General features: G+C 45.5%; 1 protein-coding gene across 1 annotated transcript in view; it reads right to left on the bottom strand.

The window, feature by feature from the left end:
• The window catches only part of COL11A1 (collagen type XI alpha 1 chain), a 623,839-nt gene that overhangs the window by 278,595 nt on the left and 319,116 nt on the right, over nt 1–26,128 (bottom strand). The window contains 4 exon segments of the mRNA XM_029618381.1: nt 13,498–13,542; nt 13,989–14,042; nt 14,378–14,422; nt 14,521–14,574. Coding sequence (XP_029474241.1) covers nt 13,498–13,542; nt 13,989–14,042; nt 14,378–14,422; nt 14,521–14,574 — 198 coding nt within the window.

Here is a 26,128-nt window from a genome sequence, read left to right on the forward strand (position 1 = left end):
ACTGGCCTTGCAGAAGCTGAGGCTGAGGCAACAGCAACCTACCGTATCCTCGGCCTATGCAAGGCCAAGGTTTTGGCTTGGGCCTAGGCCTCGCTGGCAGATCTCAACTGGGGTTAATAAACATGTGGATAAAGGTGAACCAGTAGATGTAGTGTATTTGGATTTTCAGAAGGCGTTTGACAAAGTCCCTCATGAGAGGCTTCTAAGAAAACTAAAATGTCATGGGATAGGAGGCGATGTCCTTTCGTGGATTACAAACTGGTTAAAAGACAGGAAACAGAGAGTAGGATTAAATGGTCAGTTTTCTCAGTGGAAAAGGGTAAACAGTGGAGTGCCTCAGGGATCTATACTTGGATCGGTTCTTTTCAATAGATATATAAATAATATGGAAAGGAATACGACAAGTGAGGTAATCAAATTTGCGGATGATACAAAATTATTCAGAGTAGTTAAATCACAAGTGGATTGTGATACATTACAGGAGGACCTTGCAAGACTGGAAGATTGGGCATCCAAATAGCAGATGAAATTTAATGTGGACAATGCAAGATGTTGCATATAGGGAAAAATAACCCTTGCTGTAGTTACACGATGTTAGGTTCCATATTAGGAGCTACCACCCAGGAAAAAGATCTAGGCATCATAGTGGATAATACTTTAAAATCGTCGGCTCAGTGTGCTGCAGCAGTCAAAAAAAGCAAACAGAATGTTAGTAATTATTAGGAAGGGAATGGTTAATAAAATGGAAAATGTCATAATGCCTCTATATCGCTCCATGGTGAGACCGCACCTCGAATACTGTATACAATTCTGGTCGCCGCACTTCAAAAAAGATATAGTTGCGATGGAGAAGGTACAGAGAAGGGCAACCAAAATGATAAAGGGGATGGAACAGCTCCCCTATGAGGATAGGCTGAATAGGTTAGGGCTGTTCAGCTTGGAGAAGAGACGGCTGAGGGGGGATATGATAGAGGTCTTTAAGATCATGAGAGGTCTTGAAAGAGTAGAATCGGTTAGTTACACTTTCGAATAATAGAAGGACTAGGGGGCATTCCATGAAGTTAGCAAGTAGCACATTTAAGACTAAACTGAGAAAATTATTTTTCACTCAACGCACAATAAAGCTCTGGAATTTGTTGCCAGAGGATGTGGTTAGTGCAGTTAGTGTAGCTGGGTTCAAAAAAGGTTTGGATACATTCTTAGAGGAGAAGTCCATTAACGGCTATTAATCAAGTTTACTTAGGGAATAGCCACTGTTATTAATTGCATCAGTAGCATGGGATCTTCTTAGTGTTTGGGTAATTGCCAGGTTCTAGTGGCCTGGTTTGGCCTCTGTTGGAAACAGGATGCTGGGCTTGATGGACCCTTGGTCTGACCCAGCATGGCAATTTCTTTTGTTCTTATGTTCTTATGACCTGGTAAGAGGGGGCTGGGGGGATGCTGGCACCTGGCATTTTTCCAGGTGGGTGGAAGGGAAGGATGTGAGGCCTTGGGAGGATCCATTTTCATTTTTTTCCCTTTTTTTTATTATTATTTGATTCATTTTTTTCTCCTAAATGAAACAAAGGAAATATTCCATGAAACAAAATTTGTGGGAAAATACCTCCCAAAAATGAACCTAAAAACAAACAAACATTTTCTTCCCTGTACAACCTGATCTTTTTTGGGAAGCAGTGATCAGAATTGCACACAATAGTAAAAGTGCAGTTTCACCATGGAGCGATACAGAGGTACTATGACATTTTCCATTTTATTCACCTCTCCTTTCCTAATAATTCCCAACATTTTATTTGGGTTTTTTTTTTTTTTTTTACCACTGCAGCACACTGAGCTGATGATTTCAATGTATTGTCCACTATGGCGCCCAGATCTTTTTCCTGGGTGATAACTCCTAATATGGAACCTCATATCTTATATCGATAACATGTGTTACTGTTTCCTATATGCCTCACTTTGCACTTGTCCACATTAAAATTAATCTGTCTTTTGGATGTCCAGCATTCCACTCTTACAAGATTATCCTACAATTTATCACAATTAGCTTGTGATTTAACAACTTTAAATAATTTTGTGTCATCTGCAAATTTGATCACCTTAATCACCGTGCCCCTTTCCAGATCATTTATAAATGTAAGATCTGTAGACCCTTGTTGCTGTGATTAGATTGTCTCATACTATGGGGTAGGCCCCATAGTCCCTCTCTGACAGTTGGCAGAGCTACACAGGAAAGTGACTAAATAGGAGCTTCCCATTGATTGTGCCCTTGGATTCAGGGTGCCGGCAGGTCTTAGGCAAGAGTCTCTGTGGCAATGGCATAAGTGTTGACTCAGGGCCGGGACAGGGTCAGAAACAGGCAGCAAACATCAGGGCGTGAACTGGACATCTCTGTCAGAGAAAATGCGAGAGGGTAATCCATGTAGTCAGAAGATGTGCTGGATGAAGAGGCGGGCTAATTTGGGAAAAGGCGGCAAACCTTGGAAAGGAACAAAATGTGCCATTTTGGAGAATCTATACCCCATGACCTATATCATGGTGTAGCTGTGTGAGGGAGATCCATGATAAAATCAGTGGACAGGTGGGTCCAGAGTTTCTTGGAGGCTGGCAATGGCTGTGATAGCATGAGCAGAATTATGCTGTGCACAAACAGGGCAGGATTCCATGTAGTTCTTCACATCCATTTTTACTTGGGGCCACCAGTAGTAGCTCAAAATCAAAAAGACTGAAGAAAATGGAACACTAGTACTGTGTGGGATTAACTTGTTGAATTTGTTGGATGTTCTCCAGATTCTTGTCGTCATTGTAGATGGTGGTCCAGTGTTTGGCGCCCTCTAGAAGGTGCCACTACTCTTCCAGTTCCAATTTCACCACAAAGAGTTTGTGATCCCCAATTATGTAATTCCTCTCTGTTGGAGAAAACTTTCTGGAGAAAAAAAAGAACAACATAGGAGGCTCCCTTGGTTGCCGTGTTGATTGAGGACAGCCCTTACTCTATGGGTAGAGGCATCTACCTCCAATACAATGGGTTGATCAGGATCTGGGTGCCATAGGGAAGGTCCTTTGGAGAAGGCTTGCTTGAAAGCCTGGAAGGTGTCAATGATTTATGTGGACCAAGAGTGGATATCTACACCCTTTTTGGTCAAGGCTGTGAGAGGCGCTGCAAGGGTTGAAAATCCAGGAATAAATTGGTGGTAATAGTTGGTGTATCCTATAAAATGCTGTTGTGTCTGAAGGCTGATCAGCTGGGATCTGTCCAGGATGGTGTTTTGTTTTGCAGGATCCATAGGGAATCCAGTTTGAGAAATGATGTAACCCAAGAAGGGAAGTTGTACTTATTTAAAGAGTCATTTCTCAAGTTTTGCATGCAGATGGTCTTGAAGCCACTATAGTACTTGTCTAACCTGCTCCCAGTGCAGAGTCAGAAATTGAGTGTAGGTGAGTATGTCATCTAGGTAAACCACTATTCAGGAATATAGAAGACCTCAGATCATTTCTTTCACCAAGTTTTGAAATACTGCTAGAGCACTGCAAAGCCCAAAGGGCATGACTAATAATGTCTGTCTCAAGTATTGAATGTGGTTTTCCACTCAATTCTTTCCTGAATGTGAATGAGATTGTAAGCTCCCCATAGATCTAGTTTAGTGAAGATCTTAGCACCTCGTAGGCAATCAAAGAGTTCAGAGATAAGTGGTAGGGGATACTTGTTCTTTTTTGTGATGTGTTGAGGCTCCTGTAATCAATACAGGGCCTGAGGGTGCTGTCCTTCTTGCTCACAAAGAAAAAACCTGCTCCAACAGAGGAAGAGAATGGCCACGATCTCCTTGACACCTACAGTAACTGAATGTAATGATGCTTTGAAGTAGCTGAAAGGTGGAATATTAAAAAACTAAAGAAATAAAAACTAAAGAAATAAAGAAATATACTGACTCATGGACTTGATTTCTGGGACTGATAATGGGTAGACCCTTCCCCGCATGGGGTATCTTGCCAGGAAGAAGATCTATGTTACAGTCATGGGAGCGATGTGGGGAAAAGGTTTCTGCCCACTGTTTAGAAAACACAGCAGAGAAGTCAGCATACTATGGTGTAACCCTGGTATAGTGGCAGCTAGTGTCAAGTGGAGCAGTGAAGGAGCAGAGGTGAGACAAGTGGTGAAGCAGGTGGGACCCCACCATGCCAATTCCAAAGAGTTCCCCTGGATCACAGGCTGATACTGTTGAAATCAGGGCAGATACAAGTATCTGAGTTTACAGATTGAGGGATTATGTGAAAATAGATGGTTTCCTTGTGAAGAGAAAGTGAAATGATTATCTCAGTGACTTGGCCTGAAACAGGATCCCCATAGATAGAGGAAATGGTTACTGGATGTTCCAGGATGATAGTGTTCCAGCACTTGATCAATAAAGTTCCCACCTGGTCCTGGATCTACGAATGCTTCTGTCTCAAACTATCCATGCTCAGTGAAGATAGAGACAGTAACCAGTAGTTTGGGGGAGGAAAGTGTTGCGCTGGAGGTGGACCCTTGGCCTGGCGTAGGATTGGTATGGTCCTCAGGGAGGTCCCAGAGGGCGCCTGCTGCCAGAAGGTGGAGCACACGAGGAGACATAGGCAAGCTGGAGTTTCACCAATAACAGTCCTGGGTTTCCGCAGGTTGAGCCCTTGGGTACCCGGACCATCTGGGCGTAGGTGGGCCTTGGAGGGTCTCCTGGAGAGGTAACGGAGAGGTGTGCCCACCACGAGCAAGGGTGTGCGGCTAGTGGAGAACAGAGGAGCTAGACCGGAACAGAGTGTACCGAAGACCACTGGAACAGAACAGGAACTGAAGGTCCTCCGGACAGAATAGGCAGCGCCTAGTGATCTAGCTTGTAGAAGGCCGCAGTTAGCGTCAGAACAGGCAGATCTGGTGGTCACAGGAGACGCAAAGAGAGTGTCCGAGTGAAGCACAAGGGTAAAAGCCAGGGTATCCGTCCGAGGGTGATCAGCCAAAGCAAGGGGCAGTTCCAGGTATCAGTCCGAGCGTGGTCAGTGGTGAGCAGAGGTCAGTTCCAGGCAGCGGTCCAATTGTGGCCAGTGGCGAGCAGAGGTCAATACCGTGTATCAGTCCAAGCGTAGTCAGAGGCAAGCCGAGGTCAGTACCGAGAATCAGTCTGAGAAAGTACAACCTGGGTAGCGGAACAAGAATCAGGGACAGAGGCTGACACACGAGGGACCAAGAGAACACAGACGCAGGAACACTGGAACAAGCACAGGAACTCAGGAACAAGGACTGGAACATAGGAACACCGGAACAAGCACAGGATCAAGGAAGCAGGAATGCAGGATGGTAACTAGCTTCACATAAATATGACAACCCTTTTGCCAAGGCGAGGAACTGATGGAAAGGCTTCGCCTTTTAAGTGGTGCTCAAGTGACATCATCGGGAGTCATCCAGCCCGAGGTTCCCGTCCTGGGCCCTTTAAAGGAGGGAGCGTGGGCTGCGCGTGTGCCTAGGGACGTGGCAGAGGACGCAAAGCCCCGATGGGAGCTCCGCTGTGAAGCCTGCGAAGACGGAGGTGAGCGGGGAAGGCGCAGGGGACGCCATGAGCTGGCTGCAGCAGCGAGGGAGGAGTGCCCGGAGCTCATGGAGGGGAGCATGAGGTGAGCAGGCCCGGTCGCAGCACCAGCACGGCGGGGATGTGCAACAGAAAGTGTATGGCCTAGGGTTACCTTCCCAGATAACCCTAGGCAAGAGAGTTTCTCAATTTCTCCAAGCATTGAGATGCTATATGCCCATGGCCTGCACAGTATAAGCACAGGCCCAACTGCCTGCTTTGAAGCTTCTTATGCAGAAAAAGCTTGATTCAGCCCAGTTGCATTGGTTCTTCCACAGTCTTAGATTCTGGGAGAGGAGCCTGGAGAAAAGGGTGCTGGAACCTATGAGTCAATGCTACTGGATGCCGGATACCATTATTCTCAAAATCCCTTTCTTAGAAGTGACTAACAATGCATCCAGTCAATGAGATCAAGGTGACCAGCAAGGTGGAAATGTCCTGGCCAGCCATATCATCTTTAATGCTGCCCAAAAAGCCTTGCCAAACTATGGTGGTGTGACTATCCTCTCTCCAGTGCAATTTGGATGCAATGATTCGAAATTGGATGGCATATTCTCCAAGAGTTTGGGAGCCCTGCCGAATCCGGATCAGCTCGGCTGCCAAGGAGGACATCTGACCAGGTTCCTCAAAAATGAACCGTAACTATTGCACAAAATATGGGAGGCTCTGGAGTAGAGTCATCATGCTCCCATAGTGGAGATAGCCAGGCCAGCACAGTGTCACTCAGCAGTGTTAAGATGTAGATGACCAAAGAATGGTCTGTGGGGAAGAGCATGGACTGTAGTTCAAAATACATTGGTTGATGATGCCGTAGCATTCTTGGGATTCCCATGATAATGGGGAGGTACTGGAAGCTGAGGAACTGGCCAGGGAGGAGTAGCAGGAATTGAAGAAGGCAGAGCCACTGGAAGCAGAGCCGGTGCAGGCGTCAGGGTGTCCATGTGGAGCACGAGACTTTCAAGTAGAGCAGTCACATGAATGAGAACAGCTTGCTGCTCTTGAACACATTGGGCCAGGCCTGGTATAGCCTGGAGTGAGATCAGGTCCATTGAATCCATGGCCTCAGCAATCTGTAAGATCTGTGGACCCCTGTTGCTGTGGTGTGAATGGCTCAGCCTATGGGGTAGGCCCTCACCGATAGTTAGAAGAGCTATGCAAGACAGAGACTGAATAGGAGCTTCATCTATACAAACACTTTTTCCCTTGGTTTGAGTCTTCTGGTTCTGGGGGCCGGCAGATCTTAAGCGAGAGTCTATTTGATAGTGGCATAGGTGCTGATCCAGGGCTAGGCCAGGGTCAGAGACAGGCGGCAAGCAAGAATGGTCATTGTCCAGGCAAGGGTCAGATCCAGAAGTCAGTCCGGCAGAAGACAGGGAGATGAGGCAAGCAGGACTGAGGAGACAAAGCATACTGAGTTGGAGAAGCAAAGCAGAAAGAGGAACATAGGAACCTGGAGCAGCAACACACACTACATACACCAATTCAGGAGACCCATTGCTGACACGAAGAGGAGATGTCAAGGGAAGACTTATTTAGGGCAATCAATAGTGATATCATTTAAGGACACTGCAGTCTTTTCCCAACATGGGCCCTTTAAATGCAGTAAGGATGGACATGTTTGCGCCTAGGGAGGCATAATAGAGGCAATAGTCCCAATGGAGTACTGCTCGGTGCGCAAGTGGCTTTCAAGGATATCCCATAAGCCACCACATTAACAATAAATACACTGAAAAGCACCGATCCAAGTACAGATCTCTGAGGCATGCCCCTGTTTATCTTTCTCCATTCAGAAAACTGACCATTTAATCCTGCTCAGTTTCCAATCTTTCAGCCAATTTGCTATCCACAAAAAGACATTGCCTCTTATCCCATGATAAGTACCCCCTCTCAAGGGGGACTTTGTCAAATGCCCTTTGAAAATCCAAATACACTAAGGGGTAGATTTTCAAAACAGTGCGCGGGCATACATGTGCACGTGCCACCCGACGGGCACACATGTACCCCTGATTTTATAACTTGCGTTCGCAGATGCGCCCAAATTATAAAATCAGGGGTCAGCGCGTGCAAGGTGGTGCATAATTGTGCACCTTGCACGCGCCGAGCCCACGCTGAGTCACGCTGCCTTCCCCCGTTCCCTCCCAAGCTGTTCCAAAATTGGAGCGGCCTTGGAGCGAACTTCCCTACCCCCCCACCCCACCTTCCCTTTCCTTCCCCTTCCTCCCCCGCCCTTTCCCCCCTACCTTTTTCTTTATTTAACTTCTATTTGAAAACTTACTTCAGCCCTGCCCTGGCACAGTCAGAGGCCTCTGACCCCGCCCCCACCCAGCCCCCAGACCGCCTGCCCCACCAATGTTCCGCCCCTGGACCGCCCCTTTAGTAAAACCATGGGACTTAGACGTGTCCTGGGGCTTTACGTGCGTCACCCAGCCTTTTGAAAATAGACCCGGTGCACATAAGCCGATTTACGCGCGTAGAGCTTTCAAAATCCGGCCCTAAGTCTACCAGTACACCTTTATCCACATGTTATTAACCCCTTCAAAACACTGTAGCAGATTTGTGAGGCAAGACTTTCCTTGGGTAAATCCATACTGGCTGTGTCCCTTTAAACCATGTCTATCTATATGTTCCTCTGCGGAGATGGATGAGACATCATGTCCACACCTAAACCTAAAAAAACACATCAACTCCATCCTAAAAGAAGGCTTCTATAAGCTCAACGTCTTAAAAAAGCTCAAACCCCTACTCCATACTCACAATCTCAAAACAGTCATCCAAGCCACCCTAGTTTCCAAACTGGACTACTGCAACTAACTGTACCTAGGCCTCCCTTACTCCTCTATCAAACCCCTTCAAATGTTACAGAACGCCACCGCCAGAATAATCCTGAACACAGGCAAATCAGACCACATAACCCCCCTCCTAAAAGACCTCCACTGGCTCCCCATCCCATCACGCATCCTATTCAAGACCCTCACCATCATTCACAAATCCATCCACAAAAGCAACTCCTCCTGGCTCAGCGAACCCTTCAGATTCACACACTCCTCCCGCCCAACCAGAACAAACCGTAAAGGTACACTACACATCCCACCCCTCAAAAAAGCCCACCTCACATCAACAAGGGACCGTGCCCTATCAATTTCTGGCCCCACTCACTGGAATGCTCTACGGACAAACCTCCGCCTCGAGCCCTGCCCATACAAATTCAGGAAAATGCTGAAACTTGGCTTTTCCACCAGGCATATCCTGACTAGTTCCCTTTACCACTGCCACCTTCACCTCCTCACCTTGCAATTAACCCTCAGTACCCTAAGCACTATGTTAATATGTAAATATCTTTAACCCTTTAGTTTCAACTTTTCAGGCTCACATATAGAACCTCCTTCTAGCTGTAGCACCTTTGTTGCAAATTGTTACTCTTGTTGCTCCCCTTTCCCCCCTCCCTGTTTTTTGTATTTTCCACCTTTTGTTCAGATGTAAACCGATATGATGTGCCCTCTAATGTCGGTATAAAAAAAAGCTGTTAAATAAATAAATAAATGTCCGATCGCGAAGGAAAACAAACTGAGATAGAAGGACTTTTTAAGGTTACTACGCGGCTCCTGATGAAGCATTGTGTGAAACATCGGCGATGTAGAGCCATGGTCACCAAAATTGAAATGCCTTACATTTTAATGTATTTTAAAAAATAGCATCCTTACCACAAATGATTGAGTCGTCTGGGCATGCCATCAGGCTTGCTGAAGTGACTTTCTACTTTACTCACTTGCAAGACATATTCATACACAGAGGGGTAGATTTTAAAAGGTTGCGCATGGGCGTACATGTGTGCGCGCTACCTGGCGCACACACATGTACACCCGATTTTATAACATGCGCACGTAGGCAAGCGCATGTTATAAAACCTGAGGTCGGCACGCACAAGGGGATGCACAATTGTGCACCTTGTGCACGTTGAGCCGCGCTGCCTTCCTCCATTCCCTTCCCCCTAACCTAACCTTCCCACTCCTTCTCCTAACCCGTCCACCCCCCCTAGCCCTACTCTAACCCCCCCAAAAATGTTTATCCTACCTGCCGGCATGCAATCCTCCGACAGAGCGGCAATGGCCGCTCTGTCGGAGGGCTCTGGCCCCGCCCCTGTCCCACCCCCAGACCGCCCCTCCCCTGCTCCAAACCACCCCTTTAGTAAAGCCCCGGGACTTACACGCGTCCCGGGGCTTTACGTGCATCGCTGGGTCTTTTTAAAATAGGCCCGGCGCGCGTAACCCTTTGAAAATCTGGCCCAGAGTATATGTTCGGGGATTTTCTTTTTGTTTGCCTATCTATATGTTCTGTAATTTTCTTCTTTCGAATAGCTTATGATTTTTCCCAGCACTGAAGCCAGGCTCACCAGTCTATATTTTCCTGGATCACCCCGGATCCCTTTTTAAATATCGGGGTTACATTGGCCACCCTCCAGTCTTCCTGTATAATAGATGATTTTAATGATAGGTTACAAATTACTATTAATAGATCTGAAATTTCAGTTTTTAGTTCTTTTGGAACTCTGGAGTGTATACCAGCTGGTCAGGGTGATTTTCTACTCTTTGTCAACCTGGCCTACTATATCTTCCAGGTTCATAATGATTTGGTTAAAATCATCTGAATCATCACCCTTGAATACCATTTCTGGAACGGGCATCTCCTAGAGCCAGCGGAATCAATAGGCAGATGAGGAGGTCGCTGAGAATGCCGGAAGTGGGTGGGGCGGCATAGTTGGAGGTCAGGGCAGCTATTTTGAAAGGAAGAATAGAGATGGGGAGGTTTGTGGTGTACGGCGCTTGGATTGAGAGAGAGTGAGAGAGAGATGACATCATGTGATGACCACCTGGGGTAGCAGCAGATCCTTCCACAGGGCACTGGTATCTCCCAAACATTCTCATTAGTAAACACCAAAACAAAGAATTTGTTTAGACTTTCCACAATGGCCTTGACTTGCCTCTTTAACCTCGCAATCATCTGACTCCCTGACAGACTTCCAGCTTGTAATATATTTAGAAAAGTTTTTATTATGTTTTTCTCTTCTACAACCAGTTCTTTTCAAATCCTCTCTTAGCTTGTCTTATCAATGTTTTACATTTAACTTGCGTATGGTTTTGCTTTTTTCTACTTTCTTCAGATGGATCCTGCTTCCAATTTTCTAAGGAAGTTCTTCTGGCTAATATAGCCTCTTTTGCCTTGGCTTTTAACCATGCCAGCAGTCATTTGGCCTTCCTTCCACTTTTTTTAATGTGAAGAATACATCTGGACTGCACTTCTAAAATGGTATTTTTAAACAATGTCCATGCCTGTTGTACACTCTTCACCTTTTTAGTTGCACCTTTCAGTTTTTTTCTAGTTTTCCTTTTGAAAGTTTAGTGCTAGAGCTGTAGGTTTACTTATTGTCCCCTTTCCAGTGATTAATTCACTATTGCCAAGTGGTCTCACCATCATTACCTCTTGCATTCCACTAAGAATTAGATCTAAAATTGCTTCCTCTCACGTTAGTTCCTGAACCAATTGCTCCATAAAGCACTCATTTATTACATCCATAAATATTTTAAAATAAATATCCACAATGAATATGAATGAGATAGATTTGCATACACATTGGAGGCAGCGCATACAAATCTATTTCCTACATATTCATTGTGGATATCCTGAAAACCTGGCCTGTTTGCGGCTCGCGAGGACCAGAGTTGGCCTTGCCTATGGAGTAATATGCTTAGTACATCTGGCCCTGTGGGAGGTAGCTGGTGACACTTTTGCAAAACTTTCTGCTGCCAGGCCGGGGCTTCAGGAAAAATGTAGGCAAGTAGCTTAAAGAAATACAAAAAAATACTGATAACCTAGCAGAAACCTTTTGAGTTGACAGAGGTCAAAATCCATAGAACCTGCTATTTGTACTTTTGAAATATTTTATAATATACCAAGTTGCAGCTTCCTTTTCAGTATATTAGCAAGAAATGAGTAACCTCAGTTATTACTATAGATTGATCTGTATGATCATCATATCAAATAACAAGTGTGAATTTCAATCATTGCTAGGTTTGCATTTCTATAGGCTCTGGTGCATCCTTTGCTATACCCAAAAGAATAGAGCACATTTCTTTGCTTGCAGAGAGCTTAATACTAGTCTATCTTCACTTTCCCCCAAGAGAGGAGAGATGACAGGAAACCCTCTCCCCACCACCAAAAACTAAACCCTTTGGCTCAACAGAAGTGGTGCGTGGACTTTCTTTGTGATCTTGTACCCTCTGCTTTATATAGCAGGCAGAGAAACAGATTTCCCTGGGCCCATATATACTTTTTTCTTACTCAAAGAAGAGTGTGTACAAGAAACAGAAGTGTACACAGATCTATGGAAAATCCTTTCCAAGCTAAAATGAGGGGTAGGCAAACTTTTTTTTTTTTTTTTTAACAGGGGCCATATTACTGGCTCTTGTCTGCACCAGGGGCTAATGGAAGGAGGACTGAGGGTTGTTCCTTTTGGAGCAACTTGAGCAGGAGATAGGGGGAGTCCCACATTGGAGCTCCTCAATTGGGGTGGTGTAGTGCTTCCCTGGAAAATTGAATAAGGAAGAAATATTACCAGCAGAGGCGTAACATCTCAAGGCACAGTGAGAGAACCAAAGCAGCAAAGGCAATGGTAAGAATATCTCAAAGCATAGTGAGAGGAGCAAAGCAGCACCAACAGTGGCAAAAAATACCCAAGGAACACTAAAAGCACCAAAGCAGCATCAATAGGGTAAGAATAACCCAAGGCACAGTGAAAGGAGGAAAGCAACAGGAACAATGGCAAAAATACTCCAAGCAGCACCAACAGTGGCTCCTTCTGCCAACTGGCACCTGAAACCAATCAAAGGTGCCAATCAAAGATTGCACCACTGAAGCTGACACTGCCTATGCCAACACAGTCCTCTAGCAACCTTCCCAATGTCATCCACAAAGGCCTGAAATGATATACTGACATGCATGATGTCAAAACATCTTTGATGATGTCTAGTCAAGAGTATAAAGACAATGGAGATCATATATGAGGTAGGCGGGCTGCAAAAAAAGTGGGAGTTAGCCAGTGTTTGCCCACCCCTTGCCTTGTGTGTAAGAAAACAACTAGTCCAGGGCTTCCCAAACCTGTCCTAGTGACCGCTGAGCCAGTCAGGTTTTGCAGGGTATCCACAATAAATATGCAGGACTTCAATGTATGTAACTTTACCTCATGCTTATTCATTGTGGATATCCTGCCAAATCTGACCTAGTGTAGAATCACCAGGATGGGTTTGGATAGCTCTGTCTAGTCCTTGAGGTCACAAATATTCTTTTCACCTAGTAGGAAAGGATGAATTTTGGGACTCATTCTTAACTTTCTCTCCCATAACTGCAGGGAGAAGGAACTTGCATGTGCTTAATAGAGTTGTGCTTTGTTTTGGGGTTTTTTTTTTTTTTTTTATCGGTTCGGGCTTCGTTTTCAGGCCCCCGTGGGAAATGTCATTTTTCCCACAGTTCGAGTTTTTTTTTTTTCGTGGGTCCCCATTTTCGTGTTAGAGCGCGCTAAACATAGTTAGCGCGCACTAACATTTTAGTGCGCGCTAACACAAACCACACATGTTTCCAAAATTTTGGAAACATTCAGTTTGTTTTTTGGTGCCCCCGAACCATGACGAATTAGACAATTTCATTGAAATTGTCTAATTTGTGAAAAATGAATGCACATGCCTAGTACAGTTACTCCAGCCACAGATCAAAATCCATGCTCAGTGATTGCTACCAGTTTAAAACTGTGGAGCAATAATAAGGAAGTTCATCTATCATTAATCATGGATCATTTTTTGTGTACTTGCCCATCCCTATTTAACATGATGACGCACATAAAAAGAACCATAATACTTACTTTTTCACCAGGAGGGCCAATACCACCTTGGGGACCAGGCAGACCCTATTAAAAGAACAGTCCAGTTTATCAGAAATCAGTCAATGTGCATAGACGTCTGTCAGAACAATTCCTAAAATTCTGTCAGGACCATGGTTGTCAACAAAGAGCAAGGTTTTCTAACAGTTAAAAAAAAAATAGTAAGAGGTTTTTCTTTTTCTTTTTTTTTGCAAGCCTGTAACTCGATTCCATTCCGCACCCTCTTGCGGGTAGGGGTCATTCCTGCTGAGATTCCTCTAGCTGAATGAGTCTTTCTTTTTCTGGAAAGAAGAGGCTCCAGCAAGCCTGCTCTAACACTCTGATTCAGGCACTCTGCACTTGCCTAGTTTTCTATCCACAAATGTTTAGGTATCCTCGATTCTAAACTGAAACACGTGCATTTCAGTACACGGGTAAAATACTTTTTTGCCAGTGACATTATGTGCTAAAACAACCTGATTTTTAAATCTTACCTGTGGACCTGGAATTCCTTGCTGACCAGAGGGCCCAGGTTCACCTTGAGGACCCTATGAAGGAACAGAGAGAAAAAAATAATCAGATGTTCTCTGGCGGGTGCTTTCCCAGTTATTAAAAACCCACAAAACTATTTTTCATTTTGAGAGCATTAACGTGTAGTTGCCTGGGCAACAGGTTATCCTATTATGGAACATTGTTAATATATAGAGACAAATAAGCAACAGTTAATGATAGGTTACACAAGAGAAGCAATCTACTGAATAAAGAACAAAATGCAATCAGAACTTTAGATGATGGAACGTCATGGAAATATGAGACGGGGTTTTATAAAGTTTAAGTTCTTGAAACGTATTTTCTTTAAAAAAATAAATAAATAAATACCTACCACATTTCCTTTCGGACCCTGAGGCCCATCTATACCACCAATACCCTTTAGTGAAAAAAACAATAATAATCGTTAATCAATATTTTTGTCTTGATGTCCAGATGTAGGAGAAATGAATAATGCAATGGTTAAGCAGTACATACAGGTTGACCTGAAGGGCCAGGCGATCCTCTCGGACCCAGTAACCCTCTCGGACCCTAAAAGAAAGAGCAAAATAATTGGGATTTAAAGCCTCTGCAGTGAGTTAGTTCACTTACATAATTTCTTTATTCCAATGAGCTAAACAATGTATGCTTTTCATTTGATATTTTCTGCTTTGTATTACATTTGTCATAACAGGGCAGAATATTTTTAAGAAACAAATGTTGCTACAAGGCTAAAAATATCATGTTAGTAGTTTTTGGGGGTTTTTTTCTTTTTCATTTTCTTCAAAAACAGTGAATGCTAAATTGACCACAAAATGAAATTATGTTGAACCTTCTTTGTGGCCATATTTAGTATAAAACCCAATTGCAGAAGTCGGGGACAGAAACAGGAATACTCAAAGAGTAGGATGCAAGCTAATATGATTACAAAAGGTAGGAAGACAATATTCAAAGGCATTTAACCGGATAACTCACAAGTTATCCAGCTAAATGCCATGTTTTCAATATCCAGGAAACATTTAAAAATTAGCTGGATAAGTAATGGATGCTGTGGGGGAGTTATAGGGCCCTGATGGGTTAGCCGAGAAACTTCTCTGACTAACTCTGAAGTTAGGAGTAAGTTGGGAAAGTTTGCCAGCTAATATTGGCTATATCCTGGGGTAGGTCTAAAGTTATCCATATAGTTTTAAACCTAGTTGGCCATCTTTTGAATATTGCTAGGTAAGTTTAAAGTTATCTGGCTAAAGGTGGTTGGATAGCTTTATTCTTCTCTGGCTACATTTAAAGCCGGTCACTGGGCTTAAAAAAAAAATGGAACACAGTCCTGGGGGTCCAAATCCCAACCCTAGGTCAATGTAAAAAAAAAAAAAAAAAAAGCCCTGCCTGGCTGAGCCCCCTCACCCTGCCAAACCCCTCTTAAGTATTTTTAAAGTGAAAATATGATAGGTTAATGCTGGACTCCCCTATCCGCCCCATGCCCTCCCTTGGTTCATCCATGCTTCCTGTTCTCCCTCCACTCCAACCCTAACCCTGCCACCCACCTAGTGCCTATGTGAAGCCTTGTCTGCACCGGGCTTGCGATTACTCAGCAATCCCAGCCACTTCTAATGTTGGAGGGCTTCGAGGTGCTGGGGGGGGGTGGGGGTGTTCAGACTGGCAGGGCAATTTTTTTCTTTTTACATTGACTTGAATTTGAATATTGGTCTCTAGAAGCTGGCAATAATCTAATAGGCTACCACTGTAAAAAATAAAAACTCTTCAAAGAATCTGCCCCATGCTAAGTAAACTCAGAAACAGTGATCACAATATTTTTATAAAGGAGAAAAATGTAATCTTTATGAGCCTGTTTGTTAGACAGGTAACAACAGAATTAACTCATTTAAATCAGCCATATCTGGTTAAACAAATTTTTAGATGTCAGAAACCATGAGTGAATTTTCAAAGAAATTGTATGCTTGAAAGTAGCAAATATCATAGCAATTTTCAAAGTCCATTCACGCTTGTAAAACATTTTGAAAATTGCCTTCTATGCACGTATGCATAATATACAAATGTGGGAGGTGTTTTGGAGGCATGCAAGTACATTTAAAAGGTGCGTGTGTGCACCCATAAACATAAGAGCAAACGTATGCTCAATTTTACATTGCACATGCTGTTAGGGTTGCACGCTTCTGCATCTGGCCGCGACAGGCATCAACCCCTTCTAGCTTATCCGTTCTGCCAATGTGGCGGCGGCAGCCTCCTTCTCACGCTGGGCCGTGAATGCTGGGCCGCACGGCGACTGCAGTGTCTTTCTCCCGGCCGGCATTGGGGCCTTCCTTGACGTGCGCATGCGTGGGAGGTTCCGCCTCATAAAAGGACCTCAGCTGGAGAGCTAAGCTGGCTCTGGATTATGATGCCCGATTAAGACATCACAACTGGAGGGGTTTTAAACCCTGCAACTGCTTTTTTTCTTGGTCTTTGCTGTTGCGGTCCCGACCGCTTCCCTTCTGTTAGGGCTCAGGCCCGCCTACCTCCGCTTCAGTGATCACCGCATTCCACCCGCTCCGGACCCCGGAGGCTCCTCTCACTCCACGTGGCGGCCGCCATTACGGGCCTGCTTCCCTTCGGTCTCGCGCAAGCGCGCGAGGACGTCCCTCTTGAGCGTCCAGCTCCCGGAAGCCCGGCCCCGCCCGCGCTGCTGACATCACGCCCAAGTCCCGATATAACCGGCGTTTAGACTCTCTCTCAACGCCTTGCAACGAGGATCACAACTTCTTAGTTATTCTCAGTTGCGTACTTGTTGATCTCCACGTTGCCTGCTTCCGACTCCGGTTTGCTTCTGACTCCGCTTCAACCTGCAGCCAGCCCCTGACTCCTGTCTGCTTCCGACTCCGCTTCAGCCTGCAGCCAGCCTCTGACTCCGGTCTGCTTCTGACTCCGCTTCAGCCTGCAGCCAGCCTCCGACTCCGGTTTGCTTCTGACTTTGCTTCAGCCTGCAGCCATCCTCCGACTCCGGTTTGCTTCTGACTCCGCTTCAGCCTGCAGCCTGCTTCAGACTCCGGTTTGCTTCTGACCCCGCTTCACCCACTGCCTGCCTCTGACTCCGGTTGCTACAGACTCCGCAGCTGCCCGCTGCCCTGCCTTCAGCCGGCCCTCGGTCCTGTGCAGCCGGTTCCCTGCCTTCCGGGTACCTTGGACTTCCTATTCATTCTGCTTGCTCTGGTCCCGGCCTACGCCCATCGCAGCCTCTGGACATTCTGTAGACAACTCCCAGTCCCGAGGACCCGGGACCATACGGGCTCCTCCCGGAGGGTCCCTGGTTCCTGGGTGAGCCCTTCCAGCTTGTGGCTCCGCCCCCCGGCCTACCCTGTCTCCCTAGGTAGGCCGGCCCAAGGGTCCACTATCTTCTCCAGCAGCATCAAACTGCAACATTTGCAACAGACTTCTTCTGTTGCTCCTAGGCTACGTTCCCTGTGCTTCGGTGCCGTGCCTCCAGTGTCTCCTGTGTCATCATCCCTCCAGCGTCTCCTGTGTCTTCGTGCCTCCAGCGTCTCCATGTTCCTGTGACTGTCACTTTGTCTCTTCGCTGCCTGCCACAGACTTTAGACCTGTACTACGCTGTCTCTTCGAGAGGTTGGTTCCTATCTTGCTGGGTGAACGCTCCGAGTACCCACTCCTCAGGGGCTATTTCGTGTTCATAGGCTATCTGCTCCTCGGCGTGCCTTCCTGCTTGATTCTTCGGCACCAGGTTTTGTAAGTCCTCTGCTTGCCTTCACCACCTCCTGGAGACGAGTCCCACTGAGGGGTTTCCTTGGCAGTCAACACCTCTCACTCTGGCTCAAGGGTCCACATTTACAACAGTTTGCAAAGACCATGGACCCAGTGGACTTATCTGGTTTCCAGGCTATTCCGGGCCTGGCTCAACAACTTCAACAGCAGCAGCAGCAACAGTGTCTAGAGACTTTGTCCGCCACTGTAGAGTACCTGGCAACTCGCCTGGATTCCACCTTTGAACCGGGGCTGCCTCCTCACCTCTGGCAGTCCCAGCAGCTCTGACTCCCATGACTCACATGCCTGCTCCACCTCGATTTGCTGGAGAATCCAAGCAGTGTCGAGGATTCCTGAATCACTGCTTCATAAGGTTCTCCCTGCAGCAACAGCAGATTCCGACGGATCGAGTGAAGACATATTCCATCCTCTCCTTACTGGATGGTAAAGCCCTAGCCTGGGCATCTCTGCTTTGGGAGCGTGGAGATTCCATTTTGGGAGATTTACCTCAGTTTATCTGGACCTTTCATCAAGTATTCGATGAAACAAGCTGCCAGTCTACTGCCACTTCTGAACTGCTTAACCTTCGCCAGGGTTCACACACTCTGGCTGACTTTGCAGTAGAATTTCGCACCTTGGCATCCGAACTAGGGTGGCTTGAGGATAGCCTGCATGGCATCTTCCTGGAAGGGTTGTCCCCCCCGTACAAAGGTTGAGATGGCTGCACGGGAGCTCCCAGACGACTTCAAGGCACTCATTAAACTGGCAGGTGAGATCGATCGCCGATGACAGCAATGTGCTAAAGAATTTAAACCAGGTCGTCGCTCAGTTTTCCTGGCTCCAACTTTTTCTCATCCAGTAGTTGCATCCACAATGTCTGGAGCTTCACCAGAATGTCGGGAGGAGCCTATGCAGCTAGGCCATAGCCACCTGACAACTGAGGAGAAACAGCATTGACGGAGGCTTGGCTTATGCCTCTATTGCGGAGGCAAAGGATACCTGTTGGCCCAATGTCCTGAATGTCTGGGAGATGCCCGGGCCTAGGTGTCACAGGAGGGCTGACCCTAGGCTGTATCAATCCTGCTCCTCCATGCACGGTTCCCATTACATTACAATTTCCCGGGGGTTCCTTTACTACACTCGCTCTAGTCTACTCAGGTGCCGGAGGGAACTTCATTCTATCTGAGCTAGTCCATCAATTGCAACTACCCGTGATACCCCATACACCACCTTGTGGATTTCCTCCATCCAAGGAGACCCTCTCCTGGGAAGGGTAAATTCCCACACTGCCCCAGTAACACTGCGGACCTGGCTCCTTCACCAAGAGGAAATATCCTTCTTGATTCTCGAGAGGTCCATTCATCCCGTGGTACTAAGGCTTCCTTGGCTACAAAAGCATTCACCCACCATTGACTGGAGAACCCTGCAAATTACAGCCTGGGGAAAGGACTGTTTTTCCACCTGCCTTCGACTTAGACCACAACCACAGTTGGTGCTGGCCAGCACCTCCCTATCGTTACCGCCTCAGTATAATAACTTCACCGATGTGGTCTCCAAGAAGGAGGCGGAGACCCTTCCGGACCATCGATCCTTCGACTGTGCCATCGACTTATTACCCAGTATGGTTCCGCCCCGTGGATGGGTATATGCATTGCTCCTGCCTGAGATGCAGGCGATGTCCAAATACATAAAGAAGAATCTCGACCCCAGGGTTTTATTCGCCCCTCTTCCTCTCCAGCAGGGGCAGGCTTCTTCTTTGAAGCCAAGAAGGACGATTCCTTAAGACTCTATTGATTACCGGGGGCTCAATGCAATCACTCGAAAGGATGGTTAACTGCCTCCCCTGATTCCTGAATTACTGGACTGTCTCCAAAGAGCCAAGGTCTTTACCAAATTGGACTCTGAGGGGCCTACAATCTTGTCCAAATAAAACTGGGAGACAAGTGGAAGACGGCATTTAATAAGCATGACGGCCATTACAAATATCTTGTAATGCCCTTTGGACTATGCAACGCACTTGCAGTGTTTCAAAATTTAATGAATGAGATATTCCGGGACATGTTACACAAGGGGGTGATCATCTACCTTCATGACATTCTTATTTATTCCAAAGACTTGAAGACACATCGCATGGACATTCATCAGGTTCTCCAACATCTAAGAGAACATTGTCTATTCTCTAAACTGGAAAAATGTCTCTTTGAATGGGAGTCCTTGCTGTTTTTGGGCTTCATTGTATCTACCTCAGGGTTTCGTATGGACCCAGACAAGTTAACCAGCATTCAGGAGTGGCCGCAGCCAGTGGGACTCCATACGTTGCAAAGGTTTCTTGGCTTTGCCAATTTCTATAGGAATTTCATTCCTCACTATTTACACATAGTAGCACCTCTAATGGCATTAACCAAGAAGGGGGCCAATTCTAAACAGTGGCGGAGGTAGCTATCCATGCGTTCCACAAATTGAAATAGGCATTCCTACAAGAGCCATGTCTTCACCATGTCTTCACCACCCCAATTCCTACAAGAGCCATGTCTTCACCATGTCTTCACCACCCCAATCCAGCTCGTCCATTCATCATGGAGGTAGATGCTTCGGACCTCGCTGTAGGAGCGGTACTCAGCCAATTCTCCCCTCAAGGGACTCTCCTGCCCTGCTCTTTCTTCTCCCGCAAGTTTTCCACTGCTGAGAAGAACTATGGAATTGGAGACAAGGAGTTGTTAGCCATTAAGATGGTTTTCGAAGAATGGAGACAATGGCTTGAGGGGGCACAACACCATATGATGGTATAAAACGGTATAAGGTATAAGGTATATACCAACCATAAGAACCTTGAGTTCCTCAGTAGGGCTCAATGACTAAATCCGCACCAGGTCGCTCTTCTTCAGTCGATTTGACTTTGTACTATGCTACCATCCTGCAGATAAGAATACGTGGACAGACACACTTTCCAGGCTTTATGAGGCTGAAGATGTACCAGAAACTATCCATTATATCTTGGATCCTGCCAAAATCCAACTAGCGATTATTGACCCAATAACACAGGGGAAGATGATGGTTTCCCTTCATCAATGACCTAAAGTACTGGCATGGGCACACGACTCCCTTACTGCTGGTCACCTGGGCAGAGCCTGAACCATGAAGCTCCTATCCCAATATTATTGGTGGTCCCAGATGGCTCAAGATGTACGAGTCTACGTGGATTCCTGCCCAATGTGTGCACAGCAAAAGTCATTGTCTGGTCAGCCAAGGGGTTACTCCAGCCTCTCCCGGCTCCTCGGAAGCCCTTGATGCACATCTCTACGGATTTTGTGGTCTATCTACCTATCTCCTCTGGTAATCACATAATCTGGGTTGTTATTGACAGATTTTCCATCGTGCCTCCAGCGTCTCCATGTTCCTGTGACTGTCACTTCGTCTCTTTGCTGCCTGCCACAGACTTTAGACCTGTACTACACTGTCTCTCTGAGAGGTTGGTTCCTATCTTGCTGGGTGAATGCTCCGAGAACCCGCTCCTCAGGGGCTCTTCTGCGTTCCTAGGCTATCTGCTCCTCAGAGGGCTGTCCTGCTTGATTCTTTGGAACCAGGTCTTGTAAGTCCTTTGCTTGCTTTCGTCACCTCCTGGAGATGAGTCCCACTGACGGGTTTCCTCGGCGGTCAACACCTCTTGCTCCGGCTCAAGGGTCCACATTTACAACACATGCAAGTATCATTTAAAATATCCCTACTGTGTGTATGTTTTGGAACCTTGTGTGTTTACTCACAAGTGACTGGCTGGGAGTTGGAGAGAGAAAGAACCTCTTTTAAAGGGCTAATCTGACAGGCTATATATATCCCACTGTAAAGGGGGCAATTTCAACTCAGGGTGGGTTTTTGGGGCATGGGTTGTGTTACAAGGGTCTACAGACCCTTATGCCCAAGTCAGACCAATGTAACATGCCCCCCCCCCCACGCCCACCCTGTTGAAAGTCCCAAGTCCCCCCTTATAGTGGGAGATATATATAGTATCAGACTGGCCCTTTAAAAGTCTCTCTCTCTCTCCCCCTGAGGAAACTGGCTCCTCTAGAAGCTGGTAACTCAGCCATACTATCTAAAACTTGCATCTCAGCATCTACTTCCTGCAAAGTAGAAGTAACAGTGGAGGTCTGTGAGTAGCACACTCACCCCCATACATCAACCCTTCCCTTGCACTCACACTCTCGCTTCTCTTCTTTCTCACATTCTTTTTTCTCTTCCTTCTCCTCTCACTCATCTCCCCTCCCTTTCCCTGCCCCTTCCACCCACAACTTTTCCTTCCTCCCTCCCCTCTCTCGCACCCCTTCCCTCTCAATCACACTCTCATCCTCTTTCCTTTCCTCCCCTCTTTCACCTCCCTTCCTATTTCCTTCCTTCCCTTGTCAGTCACCTCCTTCCCTTATCTCTCATATCACAAATTCTCCTCTTCCCTTCACTTCAGTCCGCCCCTCAGCCCCCCAGTATTCTTCCTCCTGCCAGCAACTTATTGCAGTTGCTCCTGGTTATTCTCCTGCAGGATGGGGTAGGAACCTGGCTGGATTTTGACTAAACCACTCAACTGCACAGGTTGCTGCCTGAAGTGACAGCACCACCCTTCCCTTATGAAAGGCCATTATCTGGGATACATTATGTTTGAAAATTGACTGGGTTCATGTGGGCTGTGAAGTATGTACATGCATTGCAATTAGGTATTCTATGCAAAATTTACCCCAGGTTTGGCCTGGTGCCTCATAGGCAGTGCTGTCTTTTGCCATGCTGAGGTACCTGATTTTGATTCCTGGCTCAGGTTTTCCGCTGTCAGCCATGACTGAGATTGCTATGGAGGCAGCATACAAAGCCTTTGAGGGTGGTGGAGGCATAATCATCGTACAATGGCGACACCTTGTAGTGGTCTAATTTAGGGCCCATAATTATAGGATTCCAGAAAGAGCTCTAATGCATAAGCCCTGGCCAAGGACTATCACTGCAATGAATGTGCTAAAATAAGTTGGGAGAGCAAACTAAAATACGGGAAAAAATCCCTAGTAGTTGCAAACAAATGATTATTTTGCAAGACCTAAGTCTTGGTTTTAAATGAACTGGAAGCCCAAAGAAGCAGGAGAAAACCTCCAACTCAATATATTTTATATATATATATTGATCCCTGGGTTTCTAATGTGTTATTGCAGGGATGGGTTTTTAGGAAATCCACAATGGATATGCATGAAATGCATTCTGCATATGTAAATATATATATATCATGCATTTTAATTGTGGATATCTTCAAAACACAAGAACACAGGAATAATGCATGCAACAGGTCAACAGGTTGTGGGTGTCCACCACAAACAATGCAACAGTTGTCAATCATGAATGCAGGCTTTATTTAAAAGCTTCAAAACAGCAGAGTTCAAATTAGACAGAACAGTAAGTCCCTCTGTTCTTGATCTTTTGGATGTGTGATTTCCTACTTTCCCACTGGTTCTGTCTGTCCTCAAAACCTGAATGGCTGTGGGATTCCCAGGACAGGTTTGGGAAACCCTGGTCTCGGGCTTGATTCACTCTAAATTATTTGGCCTTTGGTGAGTGAATATCAGGAGGAACCTGAATAATAACTGTCATTGCTAGAGGAAAGACTGGGAGCATGTAAGAGGAGTCAGAGAAATTCCATTAGTGTCCTGCACTATGCCCACAGATATGTCCTTAAATACCTATTTACCCAGATTTGGAAATACTTTTGGTCACTGGTATCCCTCATACCCAAATATAATGACATCTACTCCTAACTGATATAAGCCTGGGATATAGCCCTGTCACAGTAAAACTTGGTGAAAAATAGGAAAGTTGCCACTCTAAACTCTTATTTTACTCTATCACGAACATCCTAAACATTTTCAGCCCAGTTCAGAAAGATGCATTCGACTGAAAATTTGTTGCTAGAGGATGTGGTTAGTGCAGTTAGTGTAGCTGGGTGCAAAAAAGGTTTGGATAAGTTCTTGGAGGAGAAGTCCATGGCTATTAATCAAGTTTACTTAGGGAATAGCCACTGCTATTAATTGCATCAGTAGCATGGGATCTTCTTAGTGTTTGGGTACTTGCCAGGTTCTTGTGGCCTGGTTTTGGCCTCTGTTGGAAACAGGATGCTGGGCTTGATGGACCTTTGGTCTGACCCAGCATGGCAATTTCTTATGTTCTTATGTTCTTATGAACGCACCTTTTTGCTTGCACTTGAGTGTGTATTTTCTGGATGCAAAATTTACTCCCAATGCAGCAAGGAGTTTTGTGTGCAGAAAATGTGTGTTCCTTAACAGGAATACAGCTTATTTATTATTTATTTAGACATTTCTGGTCCACCAATCATCATGGAAATCCCATGCAAATGAGGGCATCACACAGAACTCCCCAATGCAGAAGACTGCAAGCCTTTTTTAACACTGGAAACTTAACCCTGCATCAGGGATGGAGTTAAGATTTGAGTGCTAAGGAAAATATAGTAAAAACGACAAAAAACCTTTTTAAAAAGCCTGTAACTATCTGAATAAGCATCGGCAGCTGCTGCCACCACTTAAGCCCAGTGGTTCCCAACCCTGTCCTGGGGACCCCCCAGCCAGTCGGGTTTTCAGGATATCCACAAAGAATATGCATGAGAGAAAATGTGCATGCACTGCCTCCATAACATGCACATTTTCTCTCATGCATATTCATTGTGGATATCCTAAAAACCCGACTGGCTGGGGGGTCCCCAGGACAGGATTGGGAACCACTGACTTAGCCAGATAGATACTGACTTATCTATCTGGCAGCAGGAAGCTAATCTATCGGGAGTTTAAAAACTAGATAAACTTTAAAATGTGCGTTTGGCATATGCCAAACGCACATTTTAACTTAGGAAGGGGGGGGGGGAAGAGGATGCCCCTGACAGGCTATCCTATAAGTGACAGCAGCCACCACTGCCACTTAGCTGGATAAGTACGGACTTATCTGGCAGATGCTTCCCACTGCCAGATAGGTGGATAAATCGGTAATTATCTGGCTAAGGAAGCCCTGGCTGCTGCCACTTATGAGATAGCCTGTCAGGGTCAGCCCCACCCCCCTCTTCCTGAGTTAAAATGTGCATTCCACCTGTGCCTTATGCACATTTACAAGTTTTAATTAAGTTTTTTTTTAACTCCTAATGCAGTAGCATAGCATTAGCTTATTGCATCAGAAGTTAAAAAAAAATAATAATTTGGACGTTAACATTGTGTACTAAAGCCAGTGCACATTTTCTTAGCGCTCAAATTATTGCATTGGCTTATTTGCGACCTTCTCCTCTTTTTAAACACTAGCATCATGGTGTGTTGGGGGAGGAGGGGGTGGAGGGAGAACTTTATTTACCTGTCCCAAAGCTGGTGAAGGGAGGTGGGCAAATCTGCATATCTGAAAGGTAAATTGGCTTATGCACCTTGCAGTGAAGCCAATATTTATCTATCTATCTATTTATTTATTTATTTATTTTAGCATGTTTTGTATACCGTATATTTGGTTTTGCCATCATAACGGTTTACATTAGGAGAGTAACATTAAAGTTTTAACAAATACAATTTAAATATAAAGTTGGGTAGCATTGGGGGGGGGGGGGGTAATAGGGGGGTTAGATTATGTATGGAAAAGTTCTTAGATGTCTGTTGTAGAGTTGGTGGTTTTATTAGTCCATTATAAGTTGATAGGGTGGTATCTCTGTTTTCTTTGGATTTGTCTGGTTGGGAGTTTGTTGGTGTTGGTAAGATCATCTGAAAAAGCTCTGGTAAAAAGCCAGGTTTTTAATTCTTTTTTGAAAGTTTTGGTGTCAACTTGAGTTCTTAGATTTAGGGGTAAGGAGTTCCATAGAGATGGGCTGGCAATAGATATAGCTCTCTCTCGGCTTGATACTAGGTGCGTGACTTTTGCATGAGGAATTTTGAGGAGGCCTTTATTCATTGAATGAAGGTTCCTTTTTGGAGCATGTAGTTCAATGTGTTCAGTTAGCCAATGGTTTTGTTGCCCTGTGATTAATTTGTGGAGGATTGATAAAACTTTGCATTCTATTCTGTATTTAATTGGGAGCCAGTGCAAGGATATGAAAGTAGGTGTAATGTGTTCTTGTTTCTAGATTCCTGAAAGAATCCTGGCGGCTGCATTCTGGAGTATTTGTAGTGGACGTATGGTGGTAAAAGGGAAGCCGAGGAGTAGGGTGTTGCAGTAGTCCAGGTTTGCAAATAGTAGTAGTTGCAGAACTGTTCTGAAGTCATTTTGAGTGAGGAAGGGTTTGAGACGTCTGAGTGTCAATAATTTGTGATAACCTTCTTTGATTTTATTTGTTATATGGGTTTTGTAGGATAATTCT

The sequence above is a fragment of the Rhinatrema bivittatum genome, chromosome 10 (genome assembly GCF_901001135.1).
Source record: "Rhinatrema bivittatum chromosome 10, aRhiBiv1.1, whole genome shotgun sequence".
Classification (NCBI taxonomy): Eukaryota; Metazoa; Chordata; class Amphibia; order Gymnophiona; family Rhinatrematidae; genus Rhinatrema; species Rhinatrema bivittatum.